The sequence below is a fragment of the Mustela lutreola genome, chromosome 8 (assembly GCF_030435805.1).
Source record: "Mustela lutreola isolate mMusLut2 chromosome 8, mMusLut2.pri, whole genome shotgun sequence".
Taxonomy (NCBI): Eukaryota; Metazoa; Chordata; class Mammalia; order Carnivora; family Mustelidae; genus Mustela; species Mustela lutreola.
The window spans coordinates 139,882,137-139,902,040 of NC_081297.1; the positions used below are offsets into that span (position 1 = coordinate 139,882,137).

At 44.1% G+C, this 19,904-nt stretch overlaps 1 protein-coding gene across 21 annotated transcripts in view; it reads right to left on the bottom strand.

The window, feature by feature from the left end:
- Nucleotides 1–19,904, bottom strand: part of RBFOX2 (RNA binding fox-1 homolog 2) — a 273,237-nt gene that overhangs the window by 132,998 nt on the left and 120,335 nt on the right. The window contains exon 1 of one of the 21 annotated variants that reach the window (XM_059186847.1): nucleotides 14,914–15,085. The exons of the other annotated variants lie outside the window; for them this stretch is intronic. Within the exon in view, the coding sequence (XP_059042830.1) occupies nucleotides 14,914–14,928 (15 nt within the window). The 5' untranslated portion in view covers nucleotides 14,929–15,085. Of the gene's footprint in view, nucleotides 1–14,913; nucleotides 15,086–19,904 lie in introns of those variants that run through there. 21 annotated transcript variants of the gene reach the window in all.

Below are 19,904 nucleotides of genomic sequence, written 5' to 3' on the forward strand. Positions count from 1 at the left end.
TGCTTTCGTTTTCTTACATATACTCTGGAAACTGTAAGACTTGTAAACAAAAGCTGAAAGCAGCTGACTAAGCAGTAGGTGTGGCATTCTGGGGAGCCTGGCTGAAATGGCACCGTACCTGGGCACCTTTCTCACTAGCCTCCTCCTTCTGGTTTCCATTACTGTGGCATCTCTTGTAATCTCCAATTGGAACAACCACTTCTTCAAAAGGCGGGGGAGTGGGAGACACAAAGGAGTCCTCGGTGGTCCACAGTGATTCTGAAATCTAGCTGGGCAAATGCTGGATTTCCTTGATTAGGTCTCAAGGCTGGGATAACAATTCTCCATGGCTCTTGTCTGCGTCATCCTTCCTTTTTCATGGAAGGTAGCATGCCTTAGCAACTTAGCAGTCTGTTTGGCCTGCTTCCTGCCGGAAGAATTTGGTGGGGGTTCAACAGCCTCTTTTCATTTTGAACTGTTTCTTTTCCTTTTCCATCTTAGCTGCAGTAGGTCTCCTGTGAATCTCAATGAGATTCACCGCATTAGACAAAAGCCATATCCACAAATATCTTCAAGATAAGCCCTTCGCTACCTGCACGGCTGCAAAAATGGCTAGAAGCCCTACTGTGTAATTGAGAGGTCTTTTGTGTGGCTCTTAAGGTACTACCTTTGATTCTTCTGGGGTCTTTAACAAAAGGTCTTACAGTCACATCTGCAGCTTCATCTTTAGACTACCATTCTCTCCTGGCAGTGCCCTTGAACTGACCTTTGCTAGGAACCCACAACTTAAATTTGACTATCATTTGCCAGACAGAATGCCTGAGGACTTTCAAAACCATCAAGTGCTGGCTCCTTTTTTGTTTCACAATCCTTCCCTCGATTTGTTTCTCTCCTCTCACCCTTCACTAGAAGCGGCAAGACGAAACCAAGGGGCACCTTCAGTGCGTTGCTTGGAAATGTCCCTCAGCTCCATCTCCCAGGTCAGGAGGCACACTGCCTGCTTTCCACGTAACTACAGATAGCGTTGCTCAACTTTCTGTCAGCATAGAATGAAGATCCCTTTCCTCCAGTTTCCATTCCTTTAAGCCCTCATGGCCATTCCCCTCAAAGCCCCAAATTTCACAAACAACATGTTCAAGGTACCCTCATCTTCACTGACTCCTCAAAGTCTACTGCCCAGTTCCCAAGTCACTCCCACAAACGTAGATTTCTGCTACAGAAGCGCCCCACCTTTGGTACCAGATTCTGCAGTTATCTCTTTCTGTGTAACAACTCACTCTCAAACCCAGCAGCACAAAACAACACTTATTATCTCATGGTTTCTGTAGACTGGGACTCCAGGCGAGGCTTAGCTGGGTGCCTCTGGCTCAGGGTCTGGCACAGGCTGCAAGCAGGGTGCCGGCTTGGGCTCAGTCACCTCCAGGCAGGACTGACACAGGCCTGCCGCCAAGTTCACTTACCTGGCTGTTGGCAGGCCCAGGCCCTCACTGGCTGTTGGCCCGAGACACCAGCTCCTTGCCACGTGGGCCTCTCTGCAGGGCCACTCACAACACGGCAGTCTGTTCCTTCCAAAGCAAGAGCTCAAAGAGAGAAAGCTAGAAGGGCAAGCATCCAAAAGATGAAAGCCATGATCTTTGCCATCATCTCTTGGACATGACATCTCGTCACTTTTGCCATATTCTATTAGTTCAAAGTGAGTCACTAAGGCCCACCCCACACTGAAAGGCAAGAGATGACACAAGGGCATGAATACCAGGAGGCAGGAATCGCTGGGGACCATCCTGGTTTATCACAGATTAGCAGAAAGCATTATTGGTTAGGAGTACTGACTCTGAAGCAAGACTACTGGGCCTGATTCTTGCTTCTGAATCCCAAGATGAAAAATGGAACATAAAAAATAATAGTTGTGAAAGCACTGACCTCACACACAGGAAGCACTTGGGAATTTCTTTTCCCTTCTCTCTTCCAATCCCAACTGTCTTTAACAACCTTGAAGAGTTCTCTGGTATTGGATGTAATCTGCAAACACCCAGTGCCAGAGAACATGGTCGTGCACAACATGCACAAAATGAGATTTTGACTTTCAATGAGGCCAAGAAACTTATTTTCAATAAACTGAATAAATTAAACAAGAAAACAAAAGGATTAAGATATATATTTGGAATTAATGAAATATAGCAGATGAGAACATATACGAAAGAGCAACGATTCCCCCATATCCATGGCCCCTACTCCGGCATCTGCTTTTCAACTGTAATGTTTGTGAGACTTTCAATCCAATCTTAGCAAAAAAATATATACTGCTTTTTATCTGACAACTACAAGTGCAATAAACAGAATAAAGCATTAAAATTGTTTTAATTTAGATGCCCATTCATCTGAGAAATAGTATTCAACAACCAACTAGGTAAGTGGTAGCATCCCCATTTGACAGAAGAGATACATGGGCCATAAGGGTCATGTGACTTGTGATAATTGCACTGCAGGTTAAGGTCTGAGCCAGAAGCAAAACTATAACCAGCATATGATGTAATACACAATGAAGCTATAATCAGTCGTTCCTGATTTTCATGGATCTGGCAATCCAGCTAAAACGGCCAGTGATTAAAGGGCTCATCTCACATTCGGGAAAAATAGCAGTTATCTTAAAGAATGAAAGATAAGCTTTGATTTATTTAATGTCTGAATTAACGATCTGATTCATATAAGCAAGTAAAATGCCAAATGAGTTAATACACAGTAAGAGTACAGAACTTTACAGATTTGAGTAGAATCAAAAGCCAATATTTTATTTGGACACTTTGCTACATACACAGCTCATTATCTTAAGAATATCTAATTAACCTTTCAATCAGTATTTGTGAGTATTTATTCTCTGATAGCCTTACATACAAGTACTATATGCCATCTCACTTAGTAACAGTGAGGGATTCTGAAAAAGCATTTGGGTAGGGGAGGAGCAAGCTCCCATTCAGAAGAGGGTATTAATTCTGAACAACAATGCAGTATTTGAAACCAGATCCTAAGTTTCAAAAGCACATTTCCAGAACCAAGAAGGGAAAAAAGGAGTTGTGAAGGAAGATTACAACTCCTAAAATGTACTTCACTCTCTGTAAAAGGAAACTAAGGGACCCAAGAAAATGTGTCTTGGGAGTTGGTAAGTTCCCTCCACCCCCTCATATGTGTGCTCTGACCACACTAATTTTCAAGCCCTCCAAACGAACAACTTAAAATTCAGAAAGATGTGCATTTGCTTAATTGGTTCCAAATTTACACTTTAACATATAAATTTTAAAACAAAATTCCATATTTTGAATTGAAACATGACGAAAGGGGTGCCTGGGTAGCTCAGATGGTTAAGCGTCTGCCTTCGGCTCAGGTCATGATCTCCAGGTCCTGGGACTGAGCCCCACGTCGGGCTCCCTGCTCAGCAGAGAGTCTGCTTCTCCCTCTCCCTCTCTGTCTGCCTCTCCCTGTATCTCTCTGTCTCAAGTAAATAAATAAAATCTTTAAAGAATTATTAATTAAGTAAAAGAAACATGACAAAAGAAAATTATTTAAGGTTAAATACCATATCAAAACAAAGAGTATTAAAACATGCATTTTTTAAAAAGATTTTATTTATTTATTTAACAGACAGAGATCACAATTAGGCAGAGAGGCAGGCAGAGGGAGAGGGGAGGAAGCAGGCTCCCCGCTGAGCAGAGAGCCCGATGCGGGGCTTGATCCCAGGACCCTGGGATCATGACCTGAGCTGAAGGCAGAGGCTTAACCCACTGAGCCACCCAGGCTCCCTAAAACACACATATTAAAACAGGCATCTCTCTTACACAAGTGCAAACTACTCATTTACATTCATGCATAAGACTTTTATTCCTATTTAAAAAATTTTACTCCCATTTCCAAATGGGATCTAAATCTTGATCTCATACCTGAAAAACCCATGGTTATTACCCAACAACAACCCAATAGTAATCTCCCTGCTTCTAGCCTCCCCACCAAACCATTCTGTGCCTAGAACCCAATTACATGGCTCTATTTCAAGAAGGTTAAATATTGCTGTAGTGAATTTTTTTTTTTTAAGAATTTCTTATTTTCTACAGGTTGTGATCTAGTCTTCAAGATCCCCCAGGTCTAAGCCATCTCTCCCTCTCCTACTTCTCCCAGTAAACTGGTCTCTTCATATTCCCCAATCTTTACTTCCTCCCTTCTTTTCACTCCACCAATGCCCAGTCAGTGCCCACTAGTGTCAGGTACCATTCTACGCACACAGAATACCAGGGCTTCCCTGGAGCATAGGAGAAAGACAATAAATAAATATACAGCAAGTCAGATGCTGGTAGGTGTTATGGAGAAAAACCGGAGATGGGAAAACATGAGAAACGCTGGGCAGAGAGGTGGGAATTAACATTTGTATAGGGTGCCTGTGCTACCTGACAACAGGGCAAGGGAACAGATTTCATACAAACAAGGCAGTCTTGATGATATCTGGAGAAAGAGCAGGGGTTTAGGCCAAGAGCTAAGGCGCCGAGGCAAGGGTGTGTTTCATATGTTCAAAGACTGGCCAGTGTAGAAGAACGCTTAGCCAGGGGAGCCAGTCATATGGGGCCTTACAGGGGGGTATCTGACTTCTCTGCTAAGTGACAGCCCAAGCCACCAGGGAGTTTGGGGCAGGCAAGCAATATAATGTGACATTTAAAGGGTCACTCTGACTTCTGTGTTGAGGACCGACTTTGCAAAGGAGTTGGGGGGAAAGAACAGAAGCCAGGAAGCCCATTAGAAAATTATTATAATGATACAGACAATGGAGTCTTGGGCTGCGAAAGCAATGGGACTCATGGCGCAGTCATCAAGCTTCATGTTCACTGTTGACTCCACACCTTTGCTTGTGTCAATTCTCCATCTGGCTTGTCTCTGTTGGTTCTGCTAGGATCTACCATAAATTACACTTCCTTCATGAAACCCTTCCCTGATCAATCCCATCTTCAATGACCATTCTTCTGAGCTCCTGTTGACAACCGCCAGGTGTCAACCTGGCGGTTGTCAACAGGAGGGACTGGCATGTCACCTTTGCTGCAGTGTATGGTCATTTACCTATTTGACTTCTGTGCCCCTTTAACCTCACTATCCTTGAGAAAGAAAACAGAACTCCTGGGATCCTCATTTTGCTGCATAAAACAGATACTCAATAAATGTTTGGTGATCATCAAATGTTTGCTGATAATCACTTAGAAATTACTATCCCTCGAGAAAAACTATCAAATACTCACTTCCTCCTTCAATTGCTGAAGTCGGAGAAGCCTGACACAGCTGTTCCAAGGAAACCTCTGCTCATCGCCCAGGCTATACTTCATCGAGCTACAGTTCAAAAGAGCTTCTTACTTCACCACGAGTATTTTCCCTGGACTACTGATTTTCAAAATAAAATTTCTGGACCAGCAGCATCAGCATCACCTGGGAGTTTATTAGAAATGCAAACTCCCAGATGCAGATATAATGCATCTAACACTTTGGAGGTGTGGCTCAGTGATCTGTAGCATTCTAAAGCACTATAAATTTTGAGAACTACTGCTCTGGCTTAAAGGTTTAACTAATTATCCCGTTTTTTCCAAGAGATTTCTGGAACGATCCCATCCTGGCTCATACCCTCATTCACCTCGATCATCATCAGAGGTCCAAGACTTCCAGGTGGCTCACTTCATGGAGCTGTGCAAATCTGTTGTGACTCCATCACCTGCTTGTCCTGCCCTCCCAAGCCCCAGAAGCCATGAGCCATCCTCAGTAAACTCTCCTGTATACTCACTCTCTTTTCCGTGCTGTTCCCTTCACCTTTTTGCTCCAAGGGAAACCTAACTGCCCCTGAGAATCCTCCTTCTACTGCAGTAAAAGCTTCTCTTCCACTCCTTGTATACCTCAGTGGGGGCCACCAGCCTCCTTGATCCCCATTACCATAGAGTGTTGGACCATACAGGCATTCTGTAACCCAACTGCAAATCCCTTGGAACAGAGATCATCTCCTCCAGCCTTGCCACTGGGCTCCCTCTCTTCTCTCCTTTATTAGTTTTATCATTCTTGACAATTTCAACCCCCCCCCACCTGCCATGTGATTCACCCAACACTCTAGCCTCCTAGCTGTGTTGACTCCATGTTTTTAGCACCAACTATATTTTGTTGCTGCTTCACCTAACCCCCACCTGGCACCACATCCTGGCACCTTCATCACCAGTAACACCATGTCCAAACCTCTCGAGCAGCTGGAGCACACCACCTTTATACCAAGTCTGCTCACTCGAGCAGTTCTCCCACACCACATTTCTCCAACCTCCTGAAGACCTCAAAGCTATACAAGGACCCTACCACTTTTCTACTCCCCCTACCTCCCCCCTCCTCACGTTCTTCCCTCCTAAGCCAGTTCGGATTCAAGAGTCCAACACCATATACATTCTTTTTCAAAAGCCTTAATTCCTTTGCCCCCTTTTCTCTTCATCTAACTCATCTAATAAAATCTCAACTCCTGGTGAATGCAACTACCTATACATTCCTCCCTTGTGTCTAAACAACAGAAGCCTGCTGGATAAAAATCACAGGGCTGACTTGCCTGCACTCACTTCAGGCTAAGGAATACAGATCGTAAGCCTACTACACCTCTCTAGTAAATTCACTCCCATTTTTTTGAGCTGGACCACTATTTCACACCGTGTCCCCACTCCTTAAATTTGCAATACTTCTCCACTCCCTACACTGCCGTTTTCAGCTCTGTTCATCTTGTGTCTAAAAAGAAAGCAGACACAACCATAGGACTCCCTCTTCTTCCCAAGAACAGTGCTGCCAGAAAGAACTGCTTCTGGCCCTATCGAAGGCCAATCCCAGTGTGTGTGCTGGGTAACATATGCTGGTCCTGCCATTAGCCTCTTTACTTTTGGCATCCTCAATTCCTTCCCCTCAACTGGCTCTTTCCTGACATAAAACATGCCTTAATACCACCTATCTTTTAGGGGCGCCTGGGTGGCTCGGTCGGTTAAGCATCTGCCTTCAGCCCAGGTCATGATCTCAAGGTCTTGGGATGGAGCCCCATGTTGGGGCTCCTCTGCTCAGTGGGGAGTCTGCTCCTCGTTCTCCCTCTCTACTATCCCCCCCCTCTCATAAATAAAGAACATCTTAAAAAAAAAAAAAATACCACCTATCTTTTAAAAATCTCCCCTTGAGTGTTGTATGTAAATGATGAGTCACTGAATTCTAGTCCAGAAACCAATATTGCACTGTATATTAACTAAGTAAAATTTAAATTAAAAAAAAAAGGCCTTACCAAAAAAAAACCCCAAATATATTAATTCACTGCCATAAAAATTAGAGTATCAGAGATAATGCGATGGGTCCCCTGGGTGGCTCAGTCGGTTAAGTGTCTGCCTTCAACTCAGGTCATGATCCCTGGGTCCTGGGATCCAGACCCACAACAGTCTTCTTGCTAGCGGGGAGCCTGCTTATGCTCTCTTGCTCTCTCTCACTCTCTCTCAAATAAATGAGTAAAATCTTTAAAAAAAAAAAAAAAAAAAGACATTGCTTAAGCTCACATTGACACCAGTGTTGCTATTTTGATCTCATTTATCCTTACTAGAGGCAAACATTATGAGTTTTGTATATGTATTTTTCTATTTTTTTCATATATAGGCATTTACAGAAAAAAAATACATATTATTTTGATTTTTAAAAATGAAAATAATTTTTAAAATTTCAAAATTTTCCCTTGAACCTATATATATACCCATCCAGTCCCTGCCCCAATTCTTTGCTCCACTCTACAACTAAACATTCATTATCTCAACAGCCTCACCTACCAATTAACAAACCAGCCCATTCCAACTGGCTTTTTTAATCCCCATGATTCCAACTGAAAAAGCGCTTACCAGGTTCCCAATAAGCAACATCCTACCAGGCCAATGACAAATTATTTGGTCTCAAATTATCCAAATCCAGTCCCTTCCTCTTCAGAGTCCACAACAGCACACACTTGCCTTCTCTCCCTCCTACCCTACCCAATTCTCAGTACTCCCAGACCTCTACTGCAATGCCCTGGGCTTTGGCCTCAGCCCTGTTCTCTAGTTTCGGTCTTCATCCAGGCTTTAAATACATGCAGATGAATCTCAACCTTACAACCCCATCTCACACTTCTCCTCTGAGCTCTAGACTCCTATCAAATTGCCACTGAACTTCTCCACCAGGATGTCTAATAGAGCTCAAGCCTAACGAGTAACCTTAAGTACTATTTTTTTCTGTGGACTCTCTGTTCTCTTGTAAGGAAACAGCCTGTCCATCTTCATTCTTCAACCCAAAAGCTGAATAACCCAGATTCCTCTTTCTCACCACACAGACAAGCCATCTTTAGTCCTCTCAAACTGCCCTCCAGAGTCTAAGTCATCATCAACTCTTGCTTTGACTACAACAGCTTCCTGACCTCCCTTATCACTTTCCCTGAAGAAAGCCACTCTTCTGATTGAAGTCTCCCGTTACAGTCCCATTTTAACAAATCTCTATCATGGGGAATGATCTGACGCCCATCGACCTCTCTGTCTTGTCTTCCTACAACCTTTTGGCTCTCTACATTCCAACCACACCACCACTCTTTCTGTCCTTCATATACCCCAAACTTACTTGTTTCTGAGGACTCTGTATTACTACTCCATTTGCTTATAATGCTCTCCTCCCATATTTTAACAAGAGGATGTTAATCATTCAGGCCTATCTCACCCCAGCTAAAGCATTCAGAGTCATATTTGCTTACATGTTTTACAATTTTATTTTCCCAGTTAAAAAACTCTTTATGGGAAAAAATTTTGTCTTGTTCATGCTCTTTCCCCACCCCTTAGAAAATGATCGACACATAATTGTCATCAATAAGTATGTTAACCACTCGAGTCTCCTATTGTTAATACAATTATTTGTTTAACCCCTTACAGTTTTCTGAGCTTTTAAAATATGCATCAAACCAATGTCACCCACAATATAAATACAAACTCTCCAATAATAACAGAAACCCCTTACTATCTTTCTAATATACAAATCTGATCATATCTGATCCTGCTTAAAATCCATCAGTGAGGGGCGCCTGGGTGGCTCAATTGGGTTAAAGCCTCTGCCTTCCGCTCTGGTCATGATCTCAGGGCCCTGGGATCCAGCCCTACATCAGGCTCTCTGCTCAGCAGGGAGCCTGCTTTCTCCTCTCTCTCTCTGCCTACTTGTGATCTCTGTCTGTCAAATAAATAAATAAAATCTTAAAAAAAAAAATCCATCAGTGGTTCCTTACTGAATAAACAAGCACATATTTTACACTGTTCAGATCACCTGGTCTCCACAATTCTAAATTTTCATCCACCACTATTCCACTCATTCCACACATAAAAGCCACATGGAATTACATACAGTTTCCACATAAACAATTATCTCACCAATCATAAAAATCAGTGACCCTTCCTACTCCTCACCCACTCTGCCTGCCTGTCTCAGCTTCTGTTAAAGACTTCTCCGAACTCCTAGATGTTGTCAGCATATTTCAATTCTCTCTTCCTGCCACTCCTTTACCTTGATTTCCTAGCATGCTGGTTTTCCTCCTGAAGAACTAGCTCTCTAGAACCTTGCTCCCTGTGTCCTTCGAGGGTTGGTTCATCTTCTACCAGACATTAATTTCTCTTCTTGCTCTGCATTTTCTGCCGTTTTTTAGGACATTCTCATCTTAAGCCATCATCATACCTACACGTAGTTCTATTACCAAAGCATGCAAATTTCTCACAAACTTATAGCTTAAACCTCTATCTTCCCTTATATTTCCAGACCTAGGTAGCCAACTATCTAAGCAGAATTTCCCCTTGAACTTTTCAAAGTTACCCTAAAATAATAAATTCAAATCAAACTCATGATCCCCTTCAGTTTCCCTCCTCTAAAAACCCTGGTCCTCCTTCCAAATGCTGACAACATTCCATCAATTTTTTTTTAAGATTTATTTATTGATTTGAGAGAGAGCGAGGGCATGTGGGGAGGGGGGACAGAGGGAGAAAATCCTCAAGTAGATTCCCCACTGAGCGCCCCCATGCTGTCAAGTTTACCTTGGGCATGTCTCTCACACAGTTCCCCTGGTCTCTGGCATTCTCTGCCACTTCCAGTATTACTCACCAACACCTGGCCTCTCCTTGCACTCTTACTTCCCTCTAATCTGTGCAGGTATCTTTAAAAAAAAAAAAAAAAAAAAAAACCAAACAAACAAATCTAATTATCAACTCCACTTCAGCCTACTCCCAATCCTACTTAAAATCTTTTAATGGCTTTTCACTGCCAAGTATCTATTCACAGGATCTGGCCTCCAGTGTTATCTGAATTGAACTGTTTCTGTGTTTTGTGAAACGCAGTTCACTACTCAGTCTAGTTTTCTCACTGTGCAGACCAATTAGAATGGCAAAGTTGTGACCAAAAGTGAGCATTAAGAGATTAGCCTGCGGGTGCCTGGGTGGCTGATTCGGTTCAGTGTCTGATTCGGTTTTGGCTCAGGTTGTGATACTGAGCCCTGTCTCAGGCTGGGGGATGGGGGTCGGGGTCTGCTTGAGATTTATCTCTCTCCCTTACTCTCTGCCCCTCCCCCACCCCAAAAGAAAGCTAAAGCTAGAAGGGTCATACACTGGTAAATGGCTTTATCTGGACCAAAAACTCTGTCTTCAGACTCACAGTCTGTGGCTTCCACGTTTTAGGATAAAGCATCAGTTACTGAGACTTTACTATAAGATAGCGGATCACTTATCTGAGATGACTCCATTAATGTTTCCCAGAACTACCACACTCTTTTTACAACCTGGAAAACCAAGGTCTATATAGCTACCTAACTTATCTCAAGTAATTGATGGATATGGAAACAGAATTCAGGGTACCTTATTTTCATTTCTCTAGTTTAGCCCATAGCGTGCTAAATGGCAGCGGTGACAAACTAAACACTCCCAAACAAATAAAGAAGATGTTACACATGTGCAGTAAGCTCTAAGGCCAGAGAGACTAGGGTTCAAATCCCACCTCTGCCAACTCTCAACTATGTGACTACCAGGTGACTAAAGGTGCTGCTTTCCCATTTGTAAAATGAAGGCTAATGGCCAACTCCCACGTGTGCTGAGAACTAAATGAGGTGGTTTGCCTGACATATATGCTACCACTCAATAAACAAACAGTTAAAGTAAATGGCCAAAAACATCAGCTTCTCCCCAAAGAAGAGAGTGTGAAAAGAAAAACTGCCATAGAGTTAAAAACAGATGGGACTGAGCTTCCGGCTCTGCCATTTCCCGTCACGTGCTCTCTCTCAGTATCTTTCCTCACTTGTACAATAGAGACAATGATACGTAGCCCTTAGCACTGCTGTGAGGATGAAGTAAGATAACATCTAAAAGCATCTTCTTAAGTGAAGAGCATCATACAAAAATCATTATTATCTGTGTACACATGCTCACAGCTGCTGTGTTCTAAATGTTTCAAGGGCATGAGAAGTCTTTAATCATCTTTGTCTTTGTACCAGCTGGTGGCACAGTCCTCTGCCCATCACAGGCCTCCGTTAAATGTTGGCTGAGCGGAATTATTAAGAAGAAAGGACTGAACTATGGCAAAACAACAGTTTCAAATGAAATCCACAAGTTCAGCCGTTGAGAATACGGGTAAGAGAGACTGGAACCAGACTAGCTAAGATCAGCTCAGACAGAACACATCGTAATTTCTGGGAATTTAAATAAATGGTCTGTAATTTTGTTTACTGGATATAAATTGTATAATCATCAAACAAGTAAGTTCCATCACTACAGGAATTATGTGTCTCCCGCCCGCCCTCCCGCCCGCCCTCCCCTTCCCCTTCGCGCCACCCTCCTCCCTGTGTTAAGCCATGAAGAGGAGAGAGAGAATATAAAGGATATAAGGAGTGTTTACCAGTATTGCACACTCCCACCAGTAAAAAAAAATTTTTTTTTGAAAAAAAAAAAAACAAAACAATGGGGATGTTTTCCATCAGGAGGCAACTTAAAGGTAGTTTCTCCAGTCACAGGTATTTAAAATACTGGTTAAGGGGAGATATTTCGCCTGAAACTAGTGTGTGTTTATCAGAGTTCTCCCTACACAAAGCCAAACACTTCCTTAATTTGCTAGAGGTAATGCTGGTGGGTGGAGGGGAGAGCAGCCCGTCCATGCAAATTTCAAAGTAAAAAGTTGACCTGCACTAATTATTTACTGAGCATCTACTATGTGCCATTCAACACATCTTAGATGATTTCGGATTCTCATGATAACCCCCATGAAAGGTTATTATTTTCTCTCTGTGATAGATGAAGAAACGAAGGTTCGGAGAGGTTAAGTAATTTGTTCACGGCCATACGACTGGAAATGACAGAGGTGGGATTTAGGCCCAGTGAAGTCTCAAAACCCATGCTCCTGGTGCCATACCCTGCTGTCTACTGATGCTAGCAAATTCTCTAAAAGGGAAGGGGACTCTACAGGAAAGTGGGGAGAAGATCTGGCAAAGATACATGCACAGAGAGCACAAGATGGTGCCCCACCTCAGAGTTCTAGACACGGAACCAAATGAAGAAGCCACGTCCAACGACACACACCAAAATGCCTGGAAGAGCTCTTTTATTCTTCAGATTCCTCAGAATCTATTCTTCAGGTTCTGAGAATGTCAATACCACTCAGACATACTGATGACTGAACACAGTTCAGTAATTTTTCTAGAATTCTGAGAAACAGTACTGGAACTCACTGCTGGTAACAAACCAAGCAGGGAACAGGGATGACTACACCTCCTGGTCCTCTCACGCTTAGCAGGACCCAAACACTCTGACGCAACTGGGTGTCCTTCTGGCATATGTACTGCTACACAAATTCACGTCACAGACCGGAGCATTAGAAGAAGTTCTATTATCTTACGGATGTAGAAACTGGGCTCGGAGCAGCTCAATGTTTGCCCAGTGTCACATGGCTGCACCCCGGCCTAGACAAAACTCTGATCTCCCGTCGTGTGGTCAGCAAATTTCCCCCACCAAACCTCTTCAGTGCCTCCCCACTTGACGCCAGACCACCTCGATGTCCTTCTCTATATTGGGTTCTTATGCAGTTACGGCTCCTTCTGGACATTTTCACTGAATTCGACACATGTGTGGGGCATTGGGAGAGACGATGCAGATAATAACAGAGTTGACACACATTTGCCCTCTGGACAGTGCTACTCTTTCAGATGTCACAGCACATGTAGACAATTGTAGTATTTTTAAGGCACAAAGTGGTAAACTAGAATGCTTGTGGTCCAAGCGACCAGGAGAGTCCTGGGCCCCACCTGCTGGTCCAAGTGTGGAGGGGAGTAGTTACTTCGGCATATGTGTATCGCAGTCCAATATATCTGGTACTTTGGTGGGGAAGTTCTGTTCTAAGGCTTTAAGTTCAGGGAACTGAGATAAATTCACAAATAACTATAAGCACAAAGAAAGCAATTGAGACCACCACTGACTGCTCTCACCAAACATTAATGAGTAGAAGTAAGATTAATTCAATTTGTTTTCTTTCGTAACTCCTCTTCCAAAAAATCAAGACTGAAAAACTCATCCTCTGGTCAAAAGAGAGCTGATCAGTCCCACCACCAAGACCACAAAGACCCTTGACACAGACCTTGCTCACAGGAAGCTAAAAAACTACTTAAAGCTCGTAAAGTGTGTCGGAGAGTTCTTTGACTTCTTACAAACACCAGAAAAATAAATCAATTGAGAGGAGGAAATTACATTTCAAGGTCATATTCAAATATGAAGGGAGAATCAAAAAAGAAGCATCCCCCAACACACACACACACACACACACACACACAGTGACCAAGCTCCATCTCCAGAAACCTCATTAAAATTTTGACTTCTGATATTTATAAATTTAGTCTGCCTGAGCCAAGTAGGTTTCTGCAATTCCAGACATCTAGGCTGAAGGGCAAAGGGCAAAGTGAAACTTTCAAAAACTGGCAGGTAGCCAAGGGCATCACGTCGAGGAGGCTCCCTTAGCAACACACAACAGCTGTCTGCTCCAGAGAGGGCGCCGCCATCTTTGCAGGGGTTATAGATGCTCTTATTTTCACAACTAAAAGCAAGGGTTGTTTTTTTTCTTGTATTATTTTCCCTGTCATTCCCCTAAAAGTTATCCCATCTCACAATTTCAAAACCTCTCCAACCCCAGCATGTTTCTCTTCATCCCAAATTACAATGTCATAGTTCACGATAAATTAAAATAATGTAAGGTATTCATTCTTGGCAAATATAAAATGCTTTATAATGTCTAGTTATTAATTACTATTCTACCTGCTACAGACTTGGTTTCTAACTATGGGCAAGTCACTCTGTGTGACTTAATTACTTCCCTCATAAAATTTTCATAACAACAGTGACCTACTTCATAAGACTATGGTGAAGGACAATAAAAATTTTTAGATAAAAACTTACAAACGCTCATTCCTAATTAAGAATCACGCCACCCATTGGCTTTCGCTATCTGAAGAGATGGTCTGATTACCAAAGACAGTGCCCCCGACACACAACAGCGGTAGGTCCTGACCCAGCAGGAGGAGCGCGGGTCCTGAAGCGCCTGGCTCAGCTCGCCTGCCCCATCTGCCTTCTCCAACCCTACCAAGCCCCTGGGATGACACCGCACTGGGAGCTCACCCTCACGCCTAAGCCTAACAAGATAAACAACATTTAAAAAAAAAAAAAAAAAAAAAAACCCAACCAATGTCACAATCACTGCCAGGTTTCAAAAACCTAACACCTGGGAGCAGAAGGGATGTGGCAGTCTGTGCTCTGAGAGGAAGGCCATTTGTGCGAGAGCAGAACCTCGCAGCTTTCCACTCCTTATATGTGCAAGTGCAAGCCCTCAGCCACAGCACTCCGTACTCACCCAGAGGTACATCATGTCAGACCCGGCTGCTCAGACTCAGCGGTCAGTTGATCCTGGACTGCAAAAAGGCACTTCAGTGAACTGCAGGAAAGGAGGTGCCAGACTGTGGGGGGGGCAAGTGTTCAGGGTGGGGAGAAACCCCCCCAAATCACTTGAGTTTAAAAATCTACAAGGACCGGTCTCTTCCCCCCCTCCTCCCTCCTCTCCAGCGGACTGTTCTGTTGTTCTCTCTCCTCCCTCTCCCCCTCCCTCTCCCCCCGCCCGTGCTCCTCTCCCTCTCTCTGGGAGTTCCCAGCCCCGTGTGCGTCTGAACTGGAGTGTACAGCACTCTCTCTATTTGCCTTCAGGGAATCTCTCTCTGTCATTCTACTTCTAGAAACACAATCATCACTCACAGAGATTATTGCAAAAGGCAGGGATAGGCGGGGCTAGTAATAAACCACCAGCACCAGTTTCTAATGCTAGACACAAACTAGTTTAAGATGGGTTCTCTAAACATGAAAGAAGCAATGAAAACACTCTGCCCTCCAAGATCAAGGGGAGTTGAGTCAAGTTTCCCCTCGGTCCAATTCTTCCAGAGCCCCCCTTCAGAAGCCAAGCGCAAACAGAGCTTGCTCAGAGCCTGTATCCCCTCCCTGCAATGCTGGCCTCACCCCACTCTTCTAAATAATTCTGAATTTAAAACAGAGGAAAAAGTACATGTAAACTCGAATAGGCTTTCATCTTTTTTATCACTGTTGCCCTAGTTCAGATCAACACAGACAGCTTCTTTCTGAAGGGAGAGAGGACAAGCAAGGGTTTAGAGTCACATGGATTCGGGGCCCCTAGCACGTTGCAGACTCTTCACTAGGCATGGGGAACAGCACGGGGGACAAAGCACGGGTTTGGAAGCTGGGTCCACAATTATTCTCATGACGGCCTAGGGAAAGTTATTTAACTTAAGACTAGGCCCCTGTTTCCTCAACCAAAAACTGCGTAGTCTAGTACTCCTAGTGAAGTAGTTGTAATTAGATCAAATGACAGAACTGTGTAGACTATCTGTCAAGCTCCTGGTGACCACGTTCCCTAAGTGCCGTTCAAACACTTAGTACCTCTGATACGCCAGGCATATTCGAATCCATTATCTTCAACAGTGAACAAGTATCATCAAATCATGTGTCCTAGTGGTTTTGATTCTGAAAATAGCTGACTCCTCCATACACCAGTGCCCATGCTCTTGCCTTACTTCCTACCCATTTCCCCGCTCGCTCGAATCCAACAGCCCACCTCAGCTGCATGTGAAACCCTCCCTCCTCTGCAAGGCAGGCGTCTGTAACATGGCTTTCACCATTTGGGCCAGTGACTACTGCATTCCTGTACCTACCAACCTTATCTCCTTTATCCATATCTTTCAGGGAAGAGCCCATCTAATTTTGGCCACGGAGTCTTGTGTATAGTACCTAGCACACAGTAGGTGTACCATACACTCTCCAAGGATTCTGTGTTTTGGGGAATACTTCATTCCATTAAAGAAAGAACAATATGAGACCAAAAAACAAAACAAAACAAAACAAAAACAAGAGGCCTACCACCTTCCAGCTGCCTCAGGGTTCTGTTCCCCTCAGACATGTTGAGACGGCTCTCCTGTGCTTGTAAAATCTCCAAGTAAGGTCTGTAAGCCTCACCCTCAAGGCCGGCCTTGCCGCTGGGACAGGTCCACTTGCTCTCCTCCACCTAATCCTTCCCCACTGTAATGCTCCTGTCTGAGGGGCCTTCTGCAGTGGAACTCCTTTTTTCCGTAGGGCTCAAGTCACTTTTCCTTTCCTTCCCCACTCACTATGTGCCTTCGGCCGGGGAGCTTATAATAAAGACCTTTTCTCTCCTCCCACCTACTCAACTCCCAGCTCATTTAAACTTGGGAGAGGTGGGGCAGGTGTTTTCAGCCTCACCCAAACCTTTTCTTTTTCTTTATGCCCAACTGTCTCTGCTTCCTCTGAAGGCAGGATTACCTCATTTCCAGTACAAAAGAGCAGTAAGAACTTCCAAGCCTAAACCTGAGACAGCCTTGTTTTTCCTAATGCGAAAACAAACCTTGACTTTCTACAAACTGTTAACATCCATAATCAATTTTATAGGAATATAAATACAGTTCTTAAAAACTATTAAAATCACACTGTTAAGCCATTATAGTCTTTTCAAACTCTCTGAAGATAGAAAATGGTCTCATTCATTCTTAACCAAGTATCAAAAGAACAAATACAATAGAACTTCACATATTGTCACTTTATGGTGTTATCTTCTAATCAAGTTTGGGGTGGGATAAAGATACCCACGCTCTCCTGGAGCGAATAAAGATAAAAACACAGAAAAGGGGTTCTCGATACAAAATCGGAAAAGTTCAAATATGTCACCAAAAACCCAAAAATGACCTCCAAAACACCTGTAAGTGGACCCATTATAAATTTCAGAACCACAGGGAAAGCTCGTAAATCCCCAAACGCTTCTTTTCCTTTTCTGATTATAATTTTTAAAAACTGGGTAAGCAGTCTGGCAAAATCAAACTCTTTTGTGTTTTCTTCACACATACCAAAAAACTCCAAAAACCCACAGGCAAGCTAAGTGAAACTTCTTTTATTCATGCTCCTGCATGTCCACATTTTCCTACCTTTAAAAAGGGGGGAGGGGGGACAAAGAGGTTGGAGGGGAAAAAAAATCTCTCAAATTGTCAAAGTCAAAGGAGGAAACCCATACTTTATAGCTACTCGGGATTCGGATTAAGAGACACAAAAGTACAACCGTTCCATACTAGGAGGACACTGTGAGGAAGATCACAGTCTTCGATGACACAGAGGATGAGGGCGCATACCTCATTCTCTGAGAACATTTTATCAGACTGCGTGACCGTGCTCTGAGGTTTATCGGCCTGTATGTTAGTTCAGAGGACAGAGCATGTGAACCGGAGCTTCAGAGAAGGAAATGTCCCAGGGAGGGCCCACAGAGCAAGTCTGGAACGCGTGCTTCCGAGAAAGAAAAATCAGATTACCAGGGACAGCAATATGGGTGTTGCCAGTAATTCTAACCGTAGAATGCATCCTGAATTCCTGCTTCTGAAAGCGCTAGATTTTGTAATGTAGAGAGTCTGGTGGGCCAGACTCTCAGAAAGGGTTTGGAGCCACAATTTGTAGTCTCTGCCACAAAATCTAACAGTTCAAGAGACTGCCTGTTTTATGCAAGTTTCTCTGTGGGTGCAGAAGGCTGGCGGGGGACGTGTGCACCTCTGGGGAGCCAAGACAATTCCGTAAACATGTACATGATTTCCAAAAGAAATCCAAAGGCAACCTTCTCTCCATAATGTATATTCCTTTCACCTTGGGGACGGGTAGAGACAATACAGACTCCCCACAACACTGAGCTATAGACATGGGCCACATGAGGTCCAACTGAATCTGACTTAAAAAAAAAAATAAAAGTTGAAAGAATAGGGCTCTTTTAACCTTGCCTCCTCTCAGCTTAAAATAGCAAGGATTCCCACAGGGCAATTCTCTAATAGAATTCTGCTACTCAACATCTGACCCACGGACGAGCCTCAGTAGCACTACGGTCGGGGTCAGTCATGGTCAGGGTCAGTCAGTCAGCTGGAAGCTACTTAAAGATGCAGACTCTCAGGACCCCAGCCTAGATTTACAGAATCCAAATAAAGACCCAGGTGGTCCAAGGGGTGCCTGGGTGGCTCAGTGGGTTGGGCTGCTGCCTTCGGCTCAGGTCATGATCTCAGGGTCCTCGGATCGAGCCCCGCGTCAGGCTCTCTGCTCAGCGGGGAGCCTGCTTCCCTCTCTCTCTCTCTGCCTGCCTCTCCATCTACTTGTGATTTCTCTCTGTCAAATAAATAAATAAATAAAATCTTAAAAAAAAAAAAAAAGCCCCAGGTGGTCCGCACACATGAAAATCTGGAAAGCTGGTCCAGACAGCTCACTGCCCTCACAAAACAGCAGAGACTCAGGAAGGAGAGACAGGGTGGCCACCTTCCAGGCCACCTTCAACCTTGGAAGACACACCGGGAGCACTCCTCCCGGGCTTACGGGTTTGGTGTGAGACACCACCAGTGGCCAGCACTCACCCAGGACAGACTCTGTGCCGGAACTGGGCAGGCATTTTCTCCTTACACCTTCACAGTATCACTGGGCAGCAGGCCCTGCCTTATCCTTTTCACATATAAAAAGGAAACTGGGGCTCAAAGGAGCCCAAAGCTGAACACAAGGCTGTGGGACTCCAAGATGGTGTCCCCTGCACACATTTACTCACTGGTAAAATCTTATCAAGAGTGACAGAATCGGTGGACGTTTTACCCTAGATATAACCCTGCGGGCTACCTCTGCCCATCACCAAGGCCTCCAGCAACAAACGCTGGCGGTGAGGCTGCGAGCTCGGGGGTCACACGCTGTGTGGGAGCTTCCAAAGGCTGCAGCTCTGGTCAAGGACCGCTCCCGCTCCCTAGGACCGATATCACTAAGAGCACAGTTTTAGAAACCTCCTGGAAACTGTGGTCACCTTCTATGATCTCTAATGTAAGCTCAAGGTGCACACACGGAGAAAAGAAAGGGTATGTCCCAAGCTCACCTCTCAGAACAGCTACAGACAACTTGGGGATATTAGAGTTCTTACCCTACGCAGAGCAACTATCCCTAAAAGAAGAAAATGCGTTATCCTAAGAAAGCTCTGTTTTTCCTTATTATGTTTCAACCATACTCTCAAATAAGCTCCCATACGTCCAAGCTCCTCACTATGGTACCCCCTCCAGTACAGTTTCTGCCCTCCTGGGAAGTCCCTATCCCGACCACTTTCTCATGATCTACCCACTCCGGTCATGTCCTCCTTTCCCTCCTCTGTGCAACTGTCATTCCAATGGTCCATAATTATAATCCCTCCTCTGCAAATACCCTCAATCATGTGTCCTCTCCATCCCTGCCACGTGGCAAAACTCCAAACTTGGTGAAACAGTTATCTGCCTTCTC